This window comes from Chlamydomonas reinhardtii, chromosome 6, assembly GCF_000002595.2.
Source record: "Chlamydomonas reinhardtii strain CC-503 cw92 mt+ chromosome 6, whole genome shotgun sequence".
Classification (NCBI taxonomy): domain Eukaryota; kingdom Viridiplantae; phylum Chlorophyta; class Chlorophyceae; order Chlamydomonadales; family Chlamydomonadaceae; genus Chlamydomonas; species Chlamydomonas reinhardtii.
Window position 1 is genome coordinate 8,362,450 of NC_057009.1, and position 20,539 is coordinate 8,382,988.

Here is a 20,539-nt window from a genome sequence, read left to right on the forward strand (position 1 = left end):
CAGTCCCAGGTGCACGGGGGCGGCACGGGAGCGCCAGTGAGGTGCAGCCCGGTCCAGATCCACATGCACCGGGATCTACCTACCCCGCACCCACCCGCCCCCTGCACACACACACACACACACACACGAACACACAAACACACAAACACACACACGCGTACACTGTCTTTGCGCAACGTTTTCCTTGTGCTCTTTAACACACACACGCGCCCCCTCAGGCCGACCTGCTTGCGGACCAGAAGGAGATCGCGGAGCACGTCATGCTGGTGGACCTGGGGCGGAACGACGTGGGCAAGGTGGGCGGGGGGGAGGGGGCGGGGGGGAAGGGGGCGGGGGAGGGGGAGTGCGAGGTTGGAGGGCAACGGGAACAAGGCAAGAGCAGCGAGGGGGGCTCGGCGGGTCTACGCGCTAGTGCTGGCCGCTGGACTTCACGGACATCGGTAGCAACGCGTCTACTATGCTACTGTGCCTGCCTACGAATTCACTTCTTAGTTAATCATGAATGTATGCCTCCTTTCCCATCTGCCGCCCTCCCCCTCCTCACCCTGTTTCACAGGTGGCTGTGTCCGGCAGTGTGGTGGTCCAGAAGCTGATGGAGGTGGAGCGCTACAGCCACGTCATGCACATCTCCTCCACCGTCACCGGCGAGCTACTGCCGCAGCTGGACAGCTGGGACGCGCTGCGGGCGGCGCTGCCGGCGGGGACTGTCAGCGGGGCGCCCAAGGTGGGGGCGGGCGTGGGGGGGAGGAGAGGAGGGCGTGTGTGTTTGTGTGGGGGGGGGGGAAGGGGGTGAGGTGGGGGTGCAACGCTTGTGAATGGAAGGGGCAGGACGGCTCCGTGCCGGGCGGCCCCGCGTGTGGCGCTTCCCTTGTTTATCTAGTTCGGACCGTTGAGCTCCACTTGCCGTGATGCCCGTTCGCCTTACGTCGCCTGACGTGCTCCTTCCTCCCCCTCCCCCCTTATCCTCCTTCTCCTCCTCCTCTCCTTCCTCCCCCACAGGTCCGCGCCATGCAGATCATTGACGAGCTGGAGGTCAACAAGCGCGGCCCCTACGGCGGCGGCGTCGGCCACGTGTCCTTCACAGGTGAGCAACATCGGGCGTTACCCGGCGGTTAGGGCGGTTGGGGCGGTTGCAGCGGAGTTAAGGGGCATTCGTAAAGAATACGGTAACATCGCCACAGCACAACAGCACGCACCTGGCCGTGCCTGTGCGCTTATAACCGCGCCGCGTAGCCTGTCCGCGCCCGCACCTGCACGTGTCGTTCGCTCCCACCACTCCCGCCTCTCAACCCCACACACATACACAACCACGCCCCAACTCTACCCCCTTGCATTGGGTTGGTTTAGTTTGGGCTGGTATCTACAACCCCTCCCCCCTCCTCCCAGCCCCCCATCTCCTTAACTAATCATGAATGTAACCCACCGTCTACCACTTCCTTGATGAATGCAATCCCCACACACACACACACGCACACCCCACCCCCACACACCCACACCTTCACCTGCACACAGGCGCCATGGACATGGCACTGGGCCTGCGCACCATGATCATCCCCGACGCCGCCGCCGACACGCTGTACAAGTACACATCAACACCCGCCGCACCGGGCGCGCCGCCGCGCCGCGAGTGGAGCGTGCACATTCAGGTGGGCGGCGGGGGGTGGGGGGGGTGGCAAATATGTGCGTGTGTGTGGGGGGGGGGGCTAAGGGCCGAGAGCAGCCATTGCAAAACCCATTTCCAATTCGAGATTTTGGTGCACAGTCATACACACATTTCAAGTCGCACCGCCGCATCGGCACTGCCGTTTTTTGTGGTTCCTGCCTTGGTGCCCTGGGACGCACCCCCACATTCCACGACATCACACTGCCACACAACGCCACACCGCGCACAGGCGGGCGCGGGCATTGTGGCGGACTCCAAACCCGAGGCCGAGTATGAGGAGACCGTCAACAAGGCGGCGGCGCTGGGGCGCGCGGTGGACCTGGCGGAGCAGGCCTTTGTGGCGGACGGCCGGACGTCGGCGTGAGCGGGAAGAGGAGCGCGGAGGAGGAGGTGGAGGAGGAGGAGGCGGTGAATGTGGTGGCGCGGCTGTGTGTTTTACGGTGGTGAAGGGAGATGGGAGATGGTGGATTGGTGGAGTTGTGGTGGTGGTGGCACTGTGACTGGGGCACTGGTGGAGCGATGAGTGTGGGGCGCGAGAGAGAGTGTGGGTGTGTGAGGGGTGACTTAGGGCGAGGGCGGGAGTAGGCTGTGGGTGGCAGGGGGAGGGGCGGCTGCAGGAGCCCCCGGGGTGCAGGCGGGTCGTGAGCAGCGGCAGGCGCGGGGGAGGCACGGGGCGTACGGGCTTCTTGCGGGGGCGGGGCCGGAAAGGCCGACGTGGCATAAGAAGAACGCTACCGGCACGGTGAGGAGGAGGGAAGTGTCATTGAACTTGGCGGGTTAGCAGGAGGCTCATGGGCACGGCGGCGGCGGTGGTGGTGGTTGCGGCCTGGGCCTGTTGGTGCGTGTGGGTGTGGGTGCGACGACATGTGTGTGCGCTCGCTTGCGGCCCCCACCCCCCAGGAGGGGGCACAGGGCTTGAGGTGGCGGGCGGCGCGACCCGAGGCTGTTAGGGATGCGTAGAGACTTGAGGTTGCGTTTCTGCGTGCGCAGGGGGTGGCCCCCACCCCTGTGTTGTGATGTGAGAGTTATGCGGGCTAGGGTGTCGGCAATGGGATGATTGAGCCCTGTCCATGTGCGCCGCGTCCCCGGCGTGCGGGATGGAAGGTGCAGTGGTGCAGCTCTTGACAGGGACTCTGAAGGCGTGCCATTCTGTCTCACGGCACCCGTTGGGCACAAGGCTCGCACACCGGAGCTGCAACCCGGCAGTGGAGATGGGGTTGGCGGAGGTGACGGGCTCATCACCTGACGGACACGTACTCGTCTCCGCAGCAGCTGCAGCAGCGGCTGCGAATGCTACTGTCGCGCAAGCTACGCTACAGCAGCCGCCGCCACCGCATTTGCCGGGTGCAGCAGGTGCAGCTGCAGCGGACACGTACCGTACTCGTCTCAGCACAGCAGCGTACCCAGCAGCAGCTAGCAGGCAGGGTGGCGAGGTGGGGCGGTAGGGTGGCGGACTGCTGGCTCGACGTGTGCCGTGCGTGCGCGTGAGCCCACTCGGTGACACCACCACTTGGACGACGTCGTCGACGATGACTCCTGCCCTGGACGACTCCATCCACTCGGGCCCTGAGCGTGAGGAATGCGCATCAGCAAACTTCCAGGCTTCCAGCCAGCCAGCAACTTGTCGGTACAGTAACTCCGGCGTTCGACCAGCCATGCACTTCTGCTCTGCCGCTGCAAACTGTTTGCTGTCTGCTTGGGGTATGGGCGTCAGCTGCACCCTACGGGACCTCGCCAACCTGCCTCAACCCTGTCCTATCACACATCCGCTCGGGCCCTCCACTTGCGTCATGGCGGTTTGCGCGCTCCGTGTTCTGAGGCGCAGACTCGTGACTCGCCTGTATGTGTGGCGAGGGCTTTGGCTAGTTGATGGCCTGGTCTGGCGACTCTGGCCTGATGGGTATTCGGCTTGGAATCGTGCCGCCGGGGGATAGGCATGCCGCTGTGCGTGGTCTACTGTGGGTGGGCCTGCGGTAGCCCGGACTGGAAGTAAGGGGGTGGTAGGTGCCTCCCCTTGCCGGATGTGTTTGCCGGACTGTACAGCTGTGAGCCCAATACTGAGAGTCCATGGCTTGACCTAATCACGCGGCGTCGACTGACCTCTACATTTTCACCCCTTGTAAATGCTCATGTATGTACACGACGACTGCGCCGCAACTATATATGATATGCATGTACGCGACCATCCCAACCCTATCACCGTATCCCTGACAGCCCTCAGCTAGCGCTGATCCAAGTCATTGAACTCAGCGACGAAGCCACCACAAATCACACCAGGCGTGCGTAGCCGTACCGGCCAGGCGCAGTTGCCAGTCGGTTGGACCCTGCCCGCCCACCGGAGTCCGCCCGGAGCCACACGCACCAGAGTTCGCACATGCACAACATGGACAGCGCAGGCCCGCGGTGGGTCAGGCACGCAGCCCCCCCAAGCTCGCACGACGGGGCTCGGGCGTCGCCAGCTGTCCACACGGCGCAGGCCCCCACAGCCCTTGCCCCACGCATCCTGCGGCAACGCACCTACGCAACTCGCATCCGAGTAATCCGACAGCGCCCTTGTGAGTGCACTTATCACAGGCAACAACACTGCAACAAGTACTTGACAACCTAAACTGCGCTCTTCCTGCCCACCAGTTTCTTTCCTGTCCTTTCAAACAGTAGTGTGCCACTCCCGCAGACGGTAGTTCCTACGGCCATCACACATACCCCCGGAAGGCTTCCACCGACCCCTCAGCCGATTTTGACATACTCCCCCTCGCCGTCGCGGCCGCCACTGTTGCCGCCACCGCCGCCGTCGCCACCGCCGCCACCGCCCCAGGCGGGGCCGAACAGGCCGCCAGCAGCCCGGGCGAAGTCCGAGCGCTTGCCGCCACAGCCTGTGCAACAACCACCCAGGTCCGTTAAGAAGACCCGCACTCACGTCGTTTGCTTTACACTGAGATGGCAAAAACGAACCTCCCCCTCCCCCTGCCCCTCCCCATGCCCCTCTCCCGCTCCCTCTCCCTCTCCCCCTCCCTCTCCCTCCCCTCCCTCTGCCTGCAGCGGCACCCACCGGCCTGCAGGTACAGCGCGTGCGCCTGCTGCAGGTCCGACTCCACCTGGCGCACGCGGTCCTCGGTCAGCGGGTGGGTGCGCAGGAAGGCGGGGATGGGGGCGGACATGCCGCGCTGCAGGGGGGGCGGGAGGAGGCGTGTGTGGGGGATGGTGGAAAAACTGTGTGGGTGCCATGCGTTCGAGCTCTCCGCGTCGAACCGTGTGACTTGACGCATCTCTGCATCAGCCTACTGTCGCCGGCCCCCATTCCCTCCCCCGTCCAGCCCCTGGCCCTCCTGCTAATGATGGGACTTTCTCGTTGGGCTCGGGCACATGTACCCCCCAGGCGCTCCCAGCCCCTCCAAGGCCCCCAGCCCCCCAGCCCTGTCCCCCCAGCGCCCCAACCCCCCAGCCTGGCCCCGGTCCCGGCCCCCACCTGCTGCATCTGCTTCTCCTTGGCGTTGAGTTTGGCCAGCATGTGGGGGGCGGCGGTGGGGTCGAAGCAGGCGCGGGCCATGAGGCGCAGCCCGATGCGGTCGGCCTCATACTCGGCCAGACTGTGTAAGTGTGTATGTGTGTGTGAGTGTGTTTGTGTGTGTGTGGGGGGGGGTGGGGGTGGGGGTGGGGGTGGCAGGGTTTAGCAGGGGGTTAGCAGGGTAGGGGAGAGGAGGCAAGGGAGGTGAGGCAGGGGAGGAATGGTCCTGAGCTGGTGCCAATTGCCAAGCGCCAAGCCAGCCCGCGGGAGCAAGGGCCAGGCGGGGGCAGGCGGGGCGGATGTGCAAGGTCCGCTCGTCCTCTCACGAATCGGTATGTATATGTGAGCCCCTGCATACTTCATGACAGGTCGCGCACCCATGCACCCATGCACCCCTTCAGGCTGCAGGCAGCCCAGGCAATGCTGGCTACGCCGCGGTCACGCGGTGGGGCCGGCCTACTCCTGCCAGCATGCTGCAGAGGTGGCTGACAAAAAGCTGCAGACTCACCGCGAGTACGGCAGGAAGATGCCCATGTACCTGTGTGCGTGAATGTAGTTTGGTGTGCATGGGTGCGCGGATGGTGGGTGGATGAGTTGGTGCGAGTGTTTGAAAGCCCGGCCAATCAGTCAGTGTTCGGTTCGCATACACAAGAACAAGCAGGGCAGAATTGCCCTTTTCGGCGCACACATATGAACACGACCCTCCTTCCTCAAGCTCGTGAACAACGCAAGGAGATATTTATCAACGATCTGAACATGGCACGGACGCCATACACACACGCCCCCCAGCACACGCCCCCACACCACCCCCACACCCACATGGCCACGTTGGGCAGACCGAACCCCAGCGTGAGGCGCAGGATCATGTTGAACAGCGTCCACACGTTCAGAGTGCTCATGCGCTCCGCCTGCGTGTGTTAAACAAAATCAAACGAACAGCTCGTGTGCCTGCATGTGTGTGTGTGTGTGTGTGTGTGTGTGTGTGTGCGCGTGGCATTGGGTGGGTGCATTGCAGGTAACGGTAGGTGTCATGAGTGGCGGTGGGTGTCTTTGTGCGCACTGGGCAGTGCGGGTCGGTGCGTGCGGACACGGCAAGTCGTATACGCGGTACCTTCTGTACCCTGTGGTCGGTCCCCCGCTAAACTTGCCCCTGCCCCTTCGTCCCTTCCCTTCCTCTGCTCTCTGCTCGCCCCTTCCTATTTCCCTTGTCTCTCCCTTCCTTCTCTCCCCCTCCTCCCTTCCTTCTCTCCCCCTCCTCTCTCCCCCTCCTCTCTCCCCCGCCTCTCTCTCCCCAGCTGCCTCCCCAGCTGCCTCCAGCTGCCTCACCGTGTGTCGCGCCAGCACGTGTCCGACCTCGTGCGCCAACACCGCCGCCAGCTCGTCGTCGCTGTGGCCCAGCAGCCGCAGCAGACCCGTGAACACAACAACCTGGGGGGGGGGAAGGGAGGGGTAGCGGGGGGGTTAGCGAGGGGGGGGGGAGGGGGCAGCGCGGGTGTGCGTGGTAAGGGGGCAGCGGGGGTGCAGGGAGGGAAAGAGTGAAGCCCAACACTTGCTCAGTGCCGGCAGCTTCCCCTCCTCGCGCTTTCCGAGCGCGCACACATATACACGCCTATTCGCACCCACCCACCTTTCCGCCCGGCACCACGAATGCGTTGGGTGTGGGGTTGTCGATCACCGCGAACTCCCACTGCAGGTTCTGCATGTGCGCCTGGTAGCCGCCGCCGCCGCCGTCGCCCGCCACCGCCGCAATCGCCAGCCCCAGCCGCCGCACGCGCTGCGCATCCGGCGCGTTGTCGGGCAGGAGTCGGCCCTCAGCCTGCGCCATCGCCTTTTGCTGTGGGCGCACGTGTGGTTGCGGGAGCGAGAGAAGGTGAGGTAGAGGGGCGGTGTTGGTGTTGAGCCGTTGAGGCGAGGAAGAAGGAAGGGAGGAGTGCAGTCAGCATGAGACCCCAAAGCTCCCCGAAAGCAGCATGTGCGTGCTGCTGCCCGCTCGCACCATTGTTTGAAACCTCAAGACTCCCCAACCCCCTAAAACTGGCCAACACACGGTGTCAATTCCCTCGCCTTTGTGGGCTGTCCTGACACGCGCACGCGCACGGCACCGCCAATGAAAGACGCTACGCACCCGCACACGCACCCGCATACGCACCCGCACCCGCACACGCACACCCATCCGCACACGCCACGCCACGCCACGCAATCACCACCACGTACCCGCTTCCCGAGGCACCCACCTCCTGGAACACCATGCTCCCCATCCACTGCTCGTTGGCGGTGCTGACCAGCATGATGCTGTGCATGCGGTGCGTGTACGGCACCTCCTCGCGGCAGTACAGGTAGTACGACAGACCGCCGCCCACCAGTACGACAGCCGTTATGCGGGCCCGCGGGCCGGTGGGCAGTTGGAAGGTGCGGCCGCGGCCCTGGAAGTGCACGTAGCCCCTGTGCGCGTGCGTGTGTTGCGGTTGGGGGTTCGACTTTGTTGGGGCTGGTTGGGGCTGGTTGACATTGTCACGCAGCGAAGTATTCCAAGCCACGCCGCCAATGCCGCCTTATGTAGTTATGTCCCACAACATACCATACAAACCCGATCTCCGGAAAGCCACCAGCGCTGCCTCCACCCGTTCAGGTACCCGCGGTACTCCCTTGTGCCCACCTGCCGTCCTGCCACGCGGTGCGCACGAACTGCAGCGATGACGGCCTCACCGGAACCGCCGCCACCGCCGCCGCTGCCCCAACTGCCACGGCTGCTCCGCGGCCTCCGCCGCCAGCCAGCAACCCCCGGCCTGCAGCCGCCCCCGCCGCAGCGGGTGCAGCCCGGGCCATGCCTGCTACTGCCGTCCGGGCAACTGCTTGCCCTGAGACTCCTGCTACTGCTGCTACAGCCTTGGAGGCAGCACCCATGCAAGCCGACCCTCCAAGAAAGCCCCTGACGGCTCGCAGTAGCATCACCCCGCCAGTGTGCGACCCGTTGCTCCAGGTGTTGGAGGCAGGGGCGGCGGCGGCGGCTGCAGCACTGCCGCTGCCGCCAGCCGTGTGGCGGCCCGCCGCCAACAGGCCCCAGCGAGCTGCTACAGCTGCGGCGGCGCCGAAACCTGGGGCTGTAGCACTGCTACCAGCGGCGCCCGTGGTTCCGCCCGTGGCAGCAGTAGCTGCAGTGCCGCCTGCCACGCCGTGCAGCAGCCGGCGAGCCAGAAGGGCTGCTGCGCGGCGACTCATGACTGCGTCCGGGTGAGAAGCGTTCGAGTCCTGGGTTCACTTGGGCAGGCGAAGCTGGTCTGTCGCGGGAGGGTGCGACCGGAGCCCAGGCCGGAGGATGACACAGCAGGCGACTGGGGGTGGGAAGGTGCGCGCAACACCCCCGAGGTCGTGGACAGTGTCCGCCGCAAAGAGCAGTCCGCCAATGCTGATTGTAACTGTGCAGTATGCTAGTGCGGAAATGCTCGCACGCAGGAGGCGTGAAGCATTTACGCCATGCTAACAATTTGAATACACGTATTTGTCAGTGAAAGTCGTTAGAAAGTACGTAGGCTGCCGTAAAATAAATCAGTATTATGAAGGAGTTCCATGGTTTGTGGGCATCGAAATTTTGGAACCTGCATGGCCTGTGTGCGTGTCAGCCCTTCCGCCCCCTGCGACGCCCCCATACTTTGCCCCGTAACGAACCCTATATCCATGAGCAGGACCCCTCCCAGCGTGTCTTGTTTTTCGCGCGCGTGACTCACCGCAGCTGCCAAGCGCTGAGCCGGGCGAGCGTGGTCTCGGGGCAGGTCTTGGGATGCCCACGGGGTTCCGTAGTGTCAAGTAATGGCCAGCGCGCACCTGGAGAGCCCCATATATTGCAGGCCTGCGGGAGGGTGCCTTGGAGCCTGGAAACGTCAGCAAGGCTCGGGGATGCCGGGGCTCCCCGCTGGCACGCATGTGCCAATGGCGCGGAACTTTGACCGCCGGCCCGCTGATGGAGGTCCCAGCTCGCGCAACAAGGCATATCCTGATAGCGACAGTGTGCAGGAGGAACGACCAATCTTTGCCTTATTTGTTTGGCTGTCCGGATGACAATGCGGGATGACTCCTGAAATTCCGTTATTGCTTCGGCTTGAGGGTACTTGCTGTAGACTGATATACACATCTTTTCGAGTACATTAACGTTTATACTTTGCTGTGTTGACCGACCGCATCTAGTTCTTCCTCGCCACCTCGATTTTCAATGCCAACGCAGACACCTTAGTCGCACCTGCTCTGTTGCGAATTCAGCAAGTCAGCTGCGCGGCGGCTAGTGACTTCCAGCGCTGCTGCCGGCCCAGCCCGCAAAGCGCCAGCTGAGCAACAAATGGCTTTTCTTCAGCGACTAGGCTCTGGTATTAGGGATGGTTTGTCGTCGTTGCTAGGCGGCAAAGACGAGGGCAAGAAGCACGAAGTGGGCAATGCGTCCCCGCAGAGGACGCTCGCAAAAATCAGCAGCCGTGGAAATCGACCTTCTTCCGCGGCAGTGGGGATTCTAGAGAGCCACACGCGCGAAGCCATCGCCACCTACGTGCAGGCGAAGTTTGACAAGGCAAGCCCTCGCTGTGCCCTGGCTCCCCCCCTTTGGCGCCCTGCACCACACGACCGCAGCCCAACCCCCGCCCATCGCACCCCTTTGCTCCCTCATCCCCAGGGCGAGGCGAAGCCGCACATGTTCACGCAGTTCTGGCTGCAATTCCCCAAGCTGGAGGCGGGGTTTGAGGTGCTGCGGCGTCAACTGGAGGCGCACACGGGCAGCCGCGACGGGCCGCTGCCGCTGGCGCTGCTGCGGACGCATGCCTCCGACTTTGGGCTGCCGGCGAGCTGCGCCGTGGTGCAGGACCTGTGCAGCAAGTCGGCTGTGCACAAGTGCCGCGACGTGAGTGGCCTTGCGCTTCCATATGGTCCGGTGTCTGGGGGTTGGGTCAGTAGGCACGGAGGAGGGTTGTCATGGTGCCAGCTGAAGTCCAGTTAGGCGTGCTTTAGGCAATGCAGGTTGCATTACAGGGAACATTAGGCAACCACTATAGCCACGAGCGCGACGCAGCAGCACAGGCCTGCAGCCAAGCCGGGGAACTGGGCCTTCCACATATGGACACCCCAGGCCTCCTCACACGCAACTCGCCCTCGTCTCCTCCTCCCTCTCTGTGCGCAGCTCGACTTTGTGGGCCTGGTGATGCTGTTGCTGGTGGCGCACCTGACGGAGCCGGCCGCCACCTGCGCCAGCCTGCCGGAGGACGTGCGCACCATGCTGGACTGCCTGGAGCTGGCGTTCACGCACTTCAACAGCGCGCGCCGGGGCAAGCTGGACAAGCGCGAGGTGAGGAGGCGGAGGAGGCGTGGAAGGGAAGAAGGCGGTTGAGATGCGGTTTGGAGGCGGGTGGAAGGCGGAGGCTGACGGGTAGCGGGCTTGAGGAGCGCGGAGCTATCGGCTGGGTTGGAGGCGGAGAAAGCGCCTCCACGTCGCTTGGCGTTCATGCCACCTGGTTGGGGGACTGAAGGTGCTGTTCTCTGACGGACAAGACACGTGCCGCTCCCCTTGTGGTTGGGCTCCCGCATCACACACGTGTGGCGCACCTACCGTACCTGCAATACGCTGCTGGTGCCGACCCGGTGCTGCCGACCCACCCCAGGTGGCTGAGGCGCTCCAGTACGAGAGCGCCAAGGCGCACATCAAGGAGGGCCGCGGCGGCCGCACCAGCAACCGCCTGGCGCACAGGCTGTTCGAGGGGCTGGACTGGGAGGTGGGTGGCGTGACCGCTGGAGACGGCCGGCTTGAATCACGGGTGGCGGTGGGCAGAGACAGGGCAGAGTGGCACAGAAGAGGTTTGGCTGCCGGAGCCCAATGCACCCCGTGGAGCTCCGCGACCCAGCTCTGACCTGACCCCGGACAAACGCTGGAATTTCCCCTCCCTGCAGTACGACAACACCATTTCGTTCGAGAACTTCCTGCGGGGCATCCTGCAGCTGATCTCGGATGAGTTCGGGGACGACGACGGCGACAATGGCGACGAGTACGTGGTGCTGACGGAGACGGGCGAGGCCCCGCCGGACGGCGCCAAGCGCAGCGGCAGCGTGCCCACGACACCGGGAGGCACGGCATCAGGAGGGTCGCCAGGAGCGGCGGGGCAACCGGGCACACCGGGGCGGGTGTGGGGTGCGAGCGCGAGCGGCATGGGCGGGGCCGCGGCGCCAGCCAATGTCGCGTAAGGGAGTGTCCGTGCATGTGTGCGTCTAAGAGAGCCCGAGGGGTAGATGGGTGTCGAGGGATGCGGGTCTGACATGTCGTGGCTAACGAGAGCAATGCAATTTGCGGTTGTGAGGCTGACCCCGCCTGGAATGAGCTGACATGAAGAGTGACGTGGGTTGAGAGCAGATGCATTGTGGAGGAACACGGTGATGCCGATGGCATACCGGTATTCTTATTACGCGTAGTGGCTTGCTGGCCCATTCGTTCCGGGGAATTTCAGCTGAATGGGCTGGTCTTGACTGATGAGTGCAGCATGGGTGAGTGCTGTCCGTTGTTACCGCCTGCTTGCAGCTCAGGCCTGTAGGTGCTTGGACTCAAGTGTGTCAGCGAGTGTGCAGCATGTCTCCTTTGCGACTGCTGACGCGCTTGGCGGTCATACTGGACGGCACAGGCATTGCGTATGTTGCTGACAATCCTTTTGGACTGGTCCGCAAGCACGCAGCATGTGCGCTTGATACAGTGTATCAAGCCAGGATTGTCCGCCTGTGCTAATTTTAACACCGCGTGCTAGCATGCGCTACATCAGACAACCGACTTACGGTATGGGAAGGGCGTGACGGTTGGGAATCATGCTGTACTGGAAGAAGGCGACCTGCGAAGGTCTCACGCATGCATGCATGCAAAGGGTTCTAAAGGATTCTGTCGCTGCCTTAGGTTGGAGATGAATTGTCTGTTGGTGCACCTGGTGCACAAATGTCATCATATCATGGTCTGCTTCTCAATTAGCCGGTGTTCAAGTGGGAATTGAAGTCAGACCCGTAGAAATCCAAGGTCCTTTCTTGGGCGCCGGCTGAGCAGGTGGCTTACTGACACTGAAGTGCCGCGTTGCGTTACACAGTCTTCAGCCACTCAGTACGATACCGCTCGCTCGTTGCCGAAGCGGTCTCACACACTGCGGCCTGACCCCGCAGCTAGCCAGCTACAGCCTCACGGGTACGGCCTTACACTTACAATATAGTTAGGCTTACACCCACCCACCAGCCGCTCAAGACCGCAGCGCCCGCCCCCGCCCGCACGTGTTGAGCTTGCACTACTGGTCAACGGTGCTGCCAGTACTGCGTGTGTGTCGCAAGCAACGAAAGGTAAGTAAAGGACCCGCGCAACCGCACCAGGGCCGGTTCACGCACTTCAACAGCGCGCGCCGGGGCAAGCTCCCACGCCGGGCCAAGCTCCCACCCGGGGCAACCTTAAGGTACAGTCGTGCAGAGTACAGACGCATGACGTCAGAAAGGCAGTTCTGGCTGCAATTCCCCAAGCTGGAGGCGGGGTTTGAGGTGCTGCGGCGTCAACTGGAGGCGCACACGGGCAGCGGCGACGGGCCGCTGCCGCTGGCGCTGCTGCGGACGCATGCCTCCGACTTTGGGCTGCCGGCGAGCTGCGCCGTGGTGCAGGACCTGTGCAGCAAGTCGGCTGTGCACAAGTGCCGCGGATTGAGCAGCTGTGGTGCTGCTGCTGCTGGTGGCGCATCCTGGCGCATCTGACGGAGCCAGCCGCCACCGGCGCCAGCCTGCCGGATGACGTGCGCACCATGCTCGACTGCCTGGAGCTGGCGTTCACGCACTTCAGCAGCGCGCGCAGGGGCAAGCTCCCACGCGTGGGTTCGGGACTGGGCGGAAAGCTCCCACGGGCGAGGGCGGCGAGCATAGGGTTCGGGATTGGGGCGTGCGATGGGAATTCGCACCTTGGAAATTCCTTTAGGAATCGCCGCAGGTCGCCGAACAGTAAACAGTTTCAACTGCTGAAGAGTGCGTTTTGCCCACCCAAAACACGTGCGTTGCATTGCAAAAAAGGAAACCCCTGAGGAACCTGCCTTAGGACTGCAGTAGACGGGGCCGCGCGCCACTGAGCTTGGACCCAAGATTAAATTTACACATTCTATCTATCTGAACTTAAGGCCAAGCCTGGCTCAGGCGCTACGCGCACACCGAGTGCCAATCGAAGCCAGGGCTTCTACAACGCGCCCAAGCTGGTTCGCATTTCCTTTAGGATATCTATATGGCTATGATGAGCAGTAGGCATCAAGCCTATTCATAATAGCGAGGAGCCGGCCTGCCGACTTACCTCTGAGTAGAAAGCACCCAGGCCAGCCAAAATGGGTGGCTGCATGTCTAAAGCGCCGGTGGATGAGGGTTCCGTGCTGAGCCAAGCACTGGAGCGTAAATTAATCAACGCCATCATTACCACTAAGCGACGAAAATCCTTCAAGGTTAAGAAGAGCTCCTTCAATAACCTCATGCTTCAGGTGTGTTCAGGGGGATGTCCTGAGGGGGTGGTTGCCTGAACTGCCGCGCTGAGCTCGCGGTTGTGCGCACCACACCATCCGTCACATCCGCGTTGTCGCACCCGCGCAGATGCCCAAACTGACAGCGGGCTTCAAGAAGATACGTGAGGCCCACAGCGCTGTAACGGGTGGCAAGGCAACGGTAAGCCAGCGGACTGTGTTGGGGTTGTCGGAGGCTGCGTTTGTTCACGCCGGTTGGGAAGGGTTAAGGAACCCTACCCCAACCCCAACGCTAACCCCAACGGTTACCGTCACTGTCCACTTTTAGGTCACACTCTGCGCCACTGCCTGGCCACGCCACGCCTCATTCTCATCTCCATGCAGGTGCCATGGAGCACGTTCTGCCAGAGTTGCGCCACGGCGCTGGGGCTGGACGGGTCCTCAGCATCTCTGAAGGAGCTGCTGGACATTCCGGAGGTGGGGCCGGAGGTGCCCGTGACGCACGGTGACATCATCATCATGTTCACGGTAGGTGAAGGAGTCAAATACGTGTGCTGGTGCAGAGCTTTGAAGACGGCGTGCAGGACTGGGCACTTGGGTTGTGGCCTGTGCCTCGCGGGCTCCGGCCCCTACCTACGTGGAAAGCAAGCACCCTTCGCCGCACCCAAACCCCAGCCCATACCAAACACCTCAACCCCAACCCAACCCCCAACCCCCAACCCCAAATCCCCAATCCCGCCGCGCAGGTGCTGTACCTGCTGGACGGCTCCACCAAGCGGCGCACCATTGTGGCGCCGGAGGTGCGGTCGTGTCTGGAGCTGATGGAGAAGAGCTTCATGTTCTTCGACAGCTCGGCGGACGGGTGCATCGAGCGCAAGGTGCGGGCGAAGGAGGGGGGGAGAGCGGGGGTAGGGATAGGGGGGCGGGGGGTGGAAGGTGCGGGTGGTCGGCGGCAGGTGGATGGCGGCGGATGAGGGGGGGCGGGCGGGCGGGGGTGGCTGGGGAGCATGGTGTCATGTGGGGCGGCTGGGGAGAGAGCGGGACATAGAAACTAGATTGGTGGGGACGGGTGGCTGGGCAAGGCCCTGGGGCGCATGGGGCGCAGGAGCTGCGGCGACAGCAGTGCTACAGCACGAGGGGGCGGTGCGGCAGGCTCACCGGACGGAGGGTGGTAGGGAAGCGCGTGTGGCGTGCAGGGTCTCGTGGGGAGGTATGGTCGTACAGAACGTTTGGGACGGGAAGGCTTGGGGAGGGGCGGGGCGTGCAGGGGCAAGGGGCTCTGTCAGGAGCCCAGCAGGCGGCGCATGGCCACGAGTGGGGTACCCGCGGCAGCAGCGGACTCGGCAGCGTTCACGTGGACGAGCGGCGCAGTGCAGGGGGGGCGGGTTGCCGAGAGCTCATGTTGACGTGCCGGACGCCAAAGGCCAAGGGACAGGGTTGTGTGACGCTGTGCGCGCTTCTGACGTTGTTGCTGTCATCGTCACGGCTTACACGCACAGGAGCTGGCTGTGGCGCTCAAGAGCGGCACACGTGTGTTTGGGCGCAAGGCGTCAAAGAGCCTGGCAGACCGGCTCTTCGACCAGGTGGGCGCGTGGGTGGGAGTGTGGGGGTTGGCTGGGTAGCGAGTGGGTTTGGGAGTGTGGGGCGCCTGTTCCACGTGTCCGCCACCGCCCTCGTCTGACACGCCATGCCGGGCACTCCCACTCCTCTCCCCTCCACGCAGCTGGACTGGTCCAAGGACGGCCAGATCACGTTCTGCGAGTACCTCATCGGCATGGAGCGCATCATCATCGAGACGGCGGGGGACGAGGGCGAGGAGGACGACGACCTGGTGGGGGAGGAGGAAGAGGAGGAGGAGGAGGACGAGCTGGAGGTGAGGCGGGGAGGGGGACGGGGGCGGGGGGGCACGGAGGCGCGGGGAAACGGGGGCAGGTTGTGTATGGAGAGGGGGGGGTGCCCGGGGCCAAAGAAGGCTCCCATAATGATCATGGGGGTAGGGACAGCCGCCATTGAGGGCGGGGTGGAGCACCAGGCGGGATGGGTTATGGCGGGGTTGCACCGGTGGCAGCAGGGCGGTGCAGCTTAGGCGGATTATCTTCAGCTCGGGCTTTCCGCAAAGCCCTGGTTTTGCGTGCGCTTTCTGCATCCTTGCTCACTCAAACTCACCCACCCACCCACCCACTCACACGTGCACGCCCGCAGAACATGGAGCCCTGGGACGGCAAGACGCCCAAGTCGGCGGTGGGGGGCGAGGGCGCCAAGGCCAACAAAAACATCTTCAAGGAGATGGCGGTGGCGGACAAGCTGGCCGCAGCCAACTCCAGCGCAGGCGGCGACGAGGTGCGGCCCTTCAGCACCTCGGGCATGGTCGCCACAGACCACGACATAGCGTGAGCGGCGGCTGGAGGGCGGCCGCGGCGGCGGCGGCGGCGGCTGGCGGCGGCGGCTGGCGGCGGCGGTAGCACATGCACAGCTCTCACCTGGGCCGTTGTGTCTGGCCCTGGCAACTGTTGGTGAGGGCGAGCAGCTTCTGGTAGCTTCGGCAACGGTATTGTTGCTGTTGCCATGCTGCGCCGCGGGCGCGGTTGCTAGCACGCATATCCGGCGGGCTGCAGTGGCTTCCAGGGGAAGCATCGAACGTGTCAGAACTGGCGTGCGGAGACCTCAAGTATGATTGCGATGTCTTCTTTATCTTATCCTTAAGCCTTGTCGCGAAGTCTCACGCCACTACGGCTGAGCCAGGGGCTGTGCGAGAAGGTGATGCGTGTATACGGGCACCCGGAAAACGGCTCGGCCTGAAGATTAGGCCGGGGCGTTGCCGGAAGTGCTTCGGCCCCTCATGAGCCAGGGGAAGCATCAGTGAAAGACCCCAGGGTTTGCAGCCCTGACACCTACATTGCGCTTACATGAGTACTGCTGTTGTGCTAACGCGGCTGGGTCTGTTGCGCCCGTTTGCCACGTCGACTTGGGCAGCCTGCATAAGGCTGCGCCAGGTAGCACTGATCGTGGAGCAGGAAGGGGGAATGGCACTGCGATAGAAAGTGACCGGATTGGCAGGATTTGACTGACCTCGGGGACTGTTGATGATCGCCCCGGCCTGTCGGGCCTCTGGCTGGGCGCGGGGTGGTGGGGTGTGGAATTCTTTGTGGGTTTGTCTTTGTCCGGACGGTTGTGGGGACCTGGCTTCCGATGGGACGTGGCCCTGGTGGACGCGAGCCCGTCTCGACGCCGGATAGGGCACTTTGCGGGCCTTGCAGGGAATGCGAGGAAGCTTCACACGTAAGTATGGTAAGTATGCATCTTGCAAGTTCAGGAAAGGTCGTGACGCGAGTCCACCTACGTTGATGTACTAGTGGACGCTGGGCACAGCACGTCCCAAATTGGAATGCGTGCGTTATCCTTTGGAATGGGGGCCTGATTGGGAACCCCCCAGGCGTTATGTGCTTCGTCTGAAAACGGAGCTAGTGTGTCTTTGGTCGAGCGATTGATTCTAACGATTGAGCCACGCCTCTGGTAACATTCCTGGCGGCTTTCAGGCGCGCTGGGCCACTGGTCTACCATGACCGCTTGTAACACCGATGAGTACGGTATGTTGGTACAGCCAGGTACTACTATACCCGCAATGGTGGGTAGCCGACAGCGCCTGTGGCGAAGTAGAGCGCTGCAAGGCTGGCGTAGCTGACGCTTACATTTGCACACAGCCATGCAGTCTGCGCCGTGCGGCCCGCAAGAATGGGCTGAATGGCCCGTAGGATTGCGCCCATCCCGGGCCAGGCGCTGCCAATCCTGCCCCGGTTCACCCCGCCCCCCCCCCCTAATTCGCACAGTCGCACTGCCATGGCTCCCATCCCGGGCCCACCTCGTGCTGCCCCAGCTTTCAGCATTCAGCACCCAGCACTCAGCACCCAGCACAGCCGGCCTCCCATGCATCAATCCATGCGATCTCGTGCCGCCTGGCGCCGGCCCTGCGAAACGACCGCACCACGGCATCGGGCACCGCCCCCCGCCCGAAAGCCTGAACCGTCCGGGGGTACCCATCTTCAAGTCCTTGTGTCTGTCGTCCGAGGCCGCCAGCTGCATTGTCCAACGTGCTGCCCCACACGCCACATCCAAAAGCCCCAGTGGCCCATACCAGCAGCGTGCATACCAACGGCACACAATCAAAGGCAGTCCTAGGTGCCTGTGCGCTGCGCCAAAGACCTATGATGAAGCCGTGCTCAGCCCGCAAACACGGGACATACACCTCAACCGTCGTGCACGTTTGTGCCACCGCCGGCCCCTTGCTCACCATGCTTCAGCCCCAGCCCATGCCGAAGCAAGGGCCGCCGTCGAGCCGCCCTGCCGCCCACGGCTCCAGCACACCCCCGCCGTACCCTCATCCAAGCAGCCCGCCCCTCGCCCGCCACCCCCTCGTGTGTCGCTGCCGTCATACCCGTTGGGAACACGCAAGCGCTCCGCACCCAGCGCGGCAGCTCGCCTCTACTTCGCAGCTTCTGTCTTAGCTTTCTTGTTTGCGGCCGCTGCTTTCGCCCCTGACCCTGCCGCTGCCGCTGCTTGGCCGGGTTGTGACACCGCCTTTCGTCCACGCACTGCGGTAGCAGAATGGCAGACACAACGGAAGCAGAGGTCGGGCGTGACGGATACACATATCACAGTCCCCGGCCCGGATGGTATGGCACGAGGTGTGCACGATTGCACAGCACACCGTCCCATGCCGCCTTCGGGCCCTCCCCATGTTGCCATGAGCCGTACCTTCTGCCAGCTTGTTGTGTACGGCTGACCACATCCGGGATGACGGGCGGTAGGTGTTCAGGACCTTCTCGAACTGTCGCCACATCGCCACAGCATAAAGATTCAGTAGTGCCTTCACACGTGGAAAGCCTTCACGCGTGCGAGAGACTAGCTGACAATGGCGAGTCAGAACAGAAAGAAAATGCACACATTTGCATCCGAGAGCAGCTAGACAGTTGGCATGACTCACAAAGGCTGAGGCAATCTCTGTCGCCTTGGAGGGAGCCGCAGCCGCAGCCTTCGCCCCATCACCGCCCGACTCCGCGCCCGCAGCAGCTGCCGACGTGCTTGCGGCAGCCTCCTGCGTCACCGCAAACATCACCATCAAAACCACCATCATCACCGACTTGGTGCTGCTGCCTCACACCCCCTGGACCCTCCTCCCCCACCTCACCTGCCCTCCCCGTCCCGCCGCCGCCTCCAACAGCGCCTTCTCCAGTGCCGCGAGGTCGGAGGCCTTGTCGATGGCGATGAGGGAGTTGGTGGAGCGCCGGAAGTCAGTCAGCACCTGGAGGAGGTGGGCAGAAGGCGTTGGGGGATTGCAAAGATGGTTGGAGAAGCCTGCACTGAAGGTTGCAGCGGGGGAGGCGGGGAGGATACACGTGTGTGCCGGTATCCAAGGTCACATCTGTGCGAGAACCCCCGAGCCTCAGGGGCCCCAGCGCAGCCAGCAGTACACCAGACCGCATCCTCCCTGCATCCACCACCAACCCAAGTCCTCCTTCGTGTACAGTACAGTTCAACTTTACGTGTGCCCCAACTGGTGCGCGGGCCTCTCCTCCAAGCACCCTCTCCAACAAATGCAATCTGCCCCATTCCTTGCATTCCATATGCTGCTGCGCCTGTTGCTCCCACCCCGACACTCGCACGGCACCCACCACGGCTCCGTCGCTGTCCCGCAGCAGCACGCTGGAGCCGCCCAGCCCGCCGTGCACCTGGTCGCCGTCGTGCAGCCGCGCCAGCGCCTTGCCCAGGGCCACCGCCGCCGCGTCCAGGTCTGGCGTGCCGGCAGGGCCGGGCGGGTTGGGCGGGTTTGGAGGTTGTGGTGAGTTGAGGTGCGGTGGCGTGTGGCGGCCGTGTGCAATGCTATACGGTGCAATGACCAGAGAAGTTGAAATCGGTGCAGAGTTGCAGCATGACTTGGTTTACGGTACGCTTCAGCGTCACGGTGTCCCCGGTAGGGCTCACACTGCTGCTCACCTGCCGCGGCCTTGCCGCTGCCACCAGCCTCCGCCGCCTCCGCCCCTGCCGACCCCGCTTCCGCTTCCGCCACCGCCGCCTCCATCAGCGCCTGCAGCGGCCTGCCCGGCACTGCCTCCAGCACCGCCCGGCCGCTCTCCACGTCCGTATGGTACACCAGCGGCACCAGCACGCCCAGCTTGTGCGCACGCAGCATGCTGCGAGCCACCTGCGCCCGCGAGCACCGATGCCGTGTGTGCAGAGAGGAGGGACAAAGCCGCATGTGGAGAGACAAGGAGGGGGGTGCGGGGGTGGGGGTTTGAGGCGAGGTCAGCACGGGTAGCTTTCTGCGCAAGTTCCACTACCACTCAACCAGCAGCGTGCTCAGGTAGTGCTGGAGTGGAGGCGGGGGGCAACGCGTTGTGACTCTGGCAGCAGCCCAGCCCCCCGCCGCCGCAGCCGTCATCAACCCCTCCAACCCGTCCTGCTCATCCTTCTCGTGCCCCTCCCCCCCCTCACCTGCCGGATGCCCCCCTGCGCTCCCTCGTCGCCTCCCTCTTCGGGCCGGGCGCGCTTTTGCGAGCGCTCGCCAGCGCCCGCCCCGCCGCCAGTGCCAAGTGTCACAACTAGCGCCGGCCGGCCTAGGAAGGTAATGCGCTCCTCCTCATGAGCCGCCTGGGGCGCAATTCCGAAACATTTTGAAGCTTAATCTAGCGCAAGAGCACAAAGACCCAAGCGAGACAGCGAAAAAGTCAGAGGTGCACATGCAGGCACACCTTGGCGCCGGTTGCCGCGCTGTCGTCCCCTCCCTGCGCCTCCATTGCTCCTGCCATTTTGTGTGCTGATTATATGCAGCTGTCGCAGCAGAACTGGAAAATTGGTCTGAATAAGAAAATCCATCGGTCGTCTGCATGGGCTGTGCCACAA

The 20,539-nt window shown here is 63.6% G+C and overlaps 6 protein-coding genes across 7 annotated transcripts in view; 4 read left to right on the forward strand and 2 right to left on the reverse strand.

Annotated features, from left to right (window-relative positions):
• Positions 1–2,826, forward strand: part of CHLRE_06g306601v5 (uncharacterized protein) — a 7,422-nt gene extending 4,596 nt beyond the window's left edge. The window contains exons 11-15 of the mRNA XM_043063719.1: positions 219–296; positions 557–724; positions 1,000–1,084; positions 1,513–1,646; positions 1,893–2,826. Of these exons, the coding sequence (XP_042924425.1) occupies positions 219–296; positions 557–724; positions 1,000–1,084; positions 1,513–1,646; positions 1,893–2,027 (600 nt within the window). The 3' untranslated portion in view covers positions 2,028–2,826. The remainder of the gene's footprint in view (positions 1–218; positions 297–556; positions 725–999; positions 1,085–1,512; positions 1,647–1,892) is intronic.
• An 884-nt stretch (positions 2,827–3,710) lies between these two features.
• CHLRE_06g306650v5 (uncharacterized protein) lies at positions 3,711–9,186 on the reverse strand. 2 transcript variants are annotated; one of them, XM_043063720.1, is made up of 10 exons: positions 8,894–9,186; positions 7,825–8,446; positions 7,403–7,610; positions 6,796–7,002; positions 6,495–6,596; positions 5,988–6,076; positions 5,677–5,706; positions 5,130–5,250; positions 4,713–4,827; positions 3,711–4,536 (listed from the first exon to the last, which is right to left on the reverse strand). In XM_043063720.1, the coding sequence occupies exons 2-10, from the start codon at positions 8,385–8,387 to the stop codon at positions 4,391–4,393; spliced, it is 1,581 nt and encodes a 526-aa protein (XP_042924427.1). In that variant the 5' UTR covers positions 8,388–8,446; positions 8,894–9,186; the 3' UTR covers positions 3,711–4,390. The 2 variants fall into 2 exon arrangements, with proteins under 2 accessions (XP_042924427.1, XP_042924426.1); XM_043063721.1 differs by lacking the exon at positions 8,894–9,186 and having other exon boundaries at positions 7,825–8,696.
• Positions 9,187–12,196, forward strand: CHLRE_06g306700v5 (uncharacterized protein). The gene is made up of 5 exons (XM_001691325.2): positions 9,187–9,723; positions 9,826–10,050; positions 10,327–10,491; positions 10,805–10,915; positions 11,091–12,196. Exons 2-5 carry the CDS (start codon positions 9,844–9,846, stop codon positions 11,379–11,381), a joined length of 774 nt encoding a protein of 257 aa, XP_001691377.2. The 5' UTR covers positions 9,187–9,723; positions 9,826–9,843; the 3' UTR covers positions 11,382–12,196.
• An 80-nt stretch (positions 12,197–12,276) lies between these two features.
• Positions 12,277–13,108, forward strand: CHLRE_06g306726v5 (uncharacterized protein). Its single transcript, XM_043063722.1, has one exon. It carries the CDS (start codon positions 12,639–12,641, stop codon positions 12,900–12,902), a length of 264 nt encoding a protein of 87 aa, XP_042924428.1. The 5' UTR covers positions 12,277–12,638; the 3' UTR covers positions 12,903–13,108.
• Positions 13,109–13,156: 48 nt separating this feature from the next.
• CHLRE_06g306750v5 (uncharacterized protein) lies at positions 13,157–17,227 on the forward strand. The gene is made up of 7 exons (XM_043063723.1): positions 13,157–13,663; positions 13,773–13,844; positions 14,027–14,170; positions 14,389–14,520; positions 15,142–15,225; positions 15,366–15,515; positions 15,845–17,227. The coding sequence occupies exons 1-7, from the start codon at positions 13,514–13,516 to the stop codon at positions 16,034–16,036; spliced, it is 924 nt and encodes a 307-aa protein (XP_042924429.1). The 5' UTR covers positions 13,157–13,513; the 3' UTR covers positions 16,037–17,227.
• An 88-nt stretch (positions 17,228–17,315) lies between these two features.
• On the reverse strand, positions 17,316–20,476 carry CHLRE_06g306800v5 (uncharacterized protein). The gene is made up of 8 exons (XM_001691178.2): positions 20,389–20,476; positions 20,132–20,287; positions 19,634–19,841; positions 19,312–19,430; positions 18,828–18,941; positions 18,624–18,734; positions 18,395–18,467; positions 17,316–18,231 (listed from the first exon to the last, which is right to left on the reverse strand). Exons 3-8 carry the CDS (start codon positions 19,827–19,829, stop codon positions 18,122–18,124), a joined length of 723 nt encoding a protein of 240 aa, XP_001691230.2. The 5' UTR covers positions 19,830–19,841; positions 20,132–20,287; positions 20,389–20,476; the 3' UTR covers positions 17,316–18,121.
• Positions 20,477–20,539: the final 63 nt, after the last annotated feature.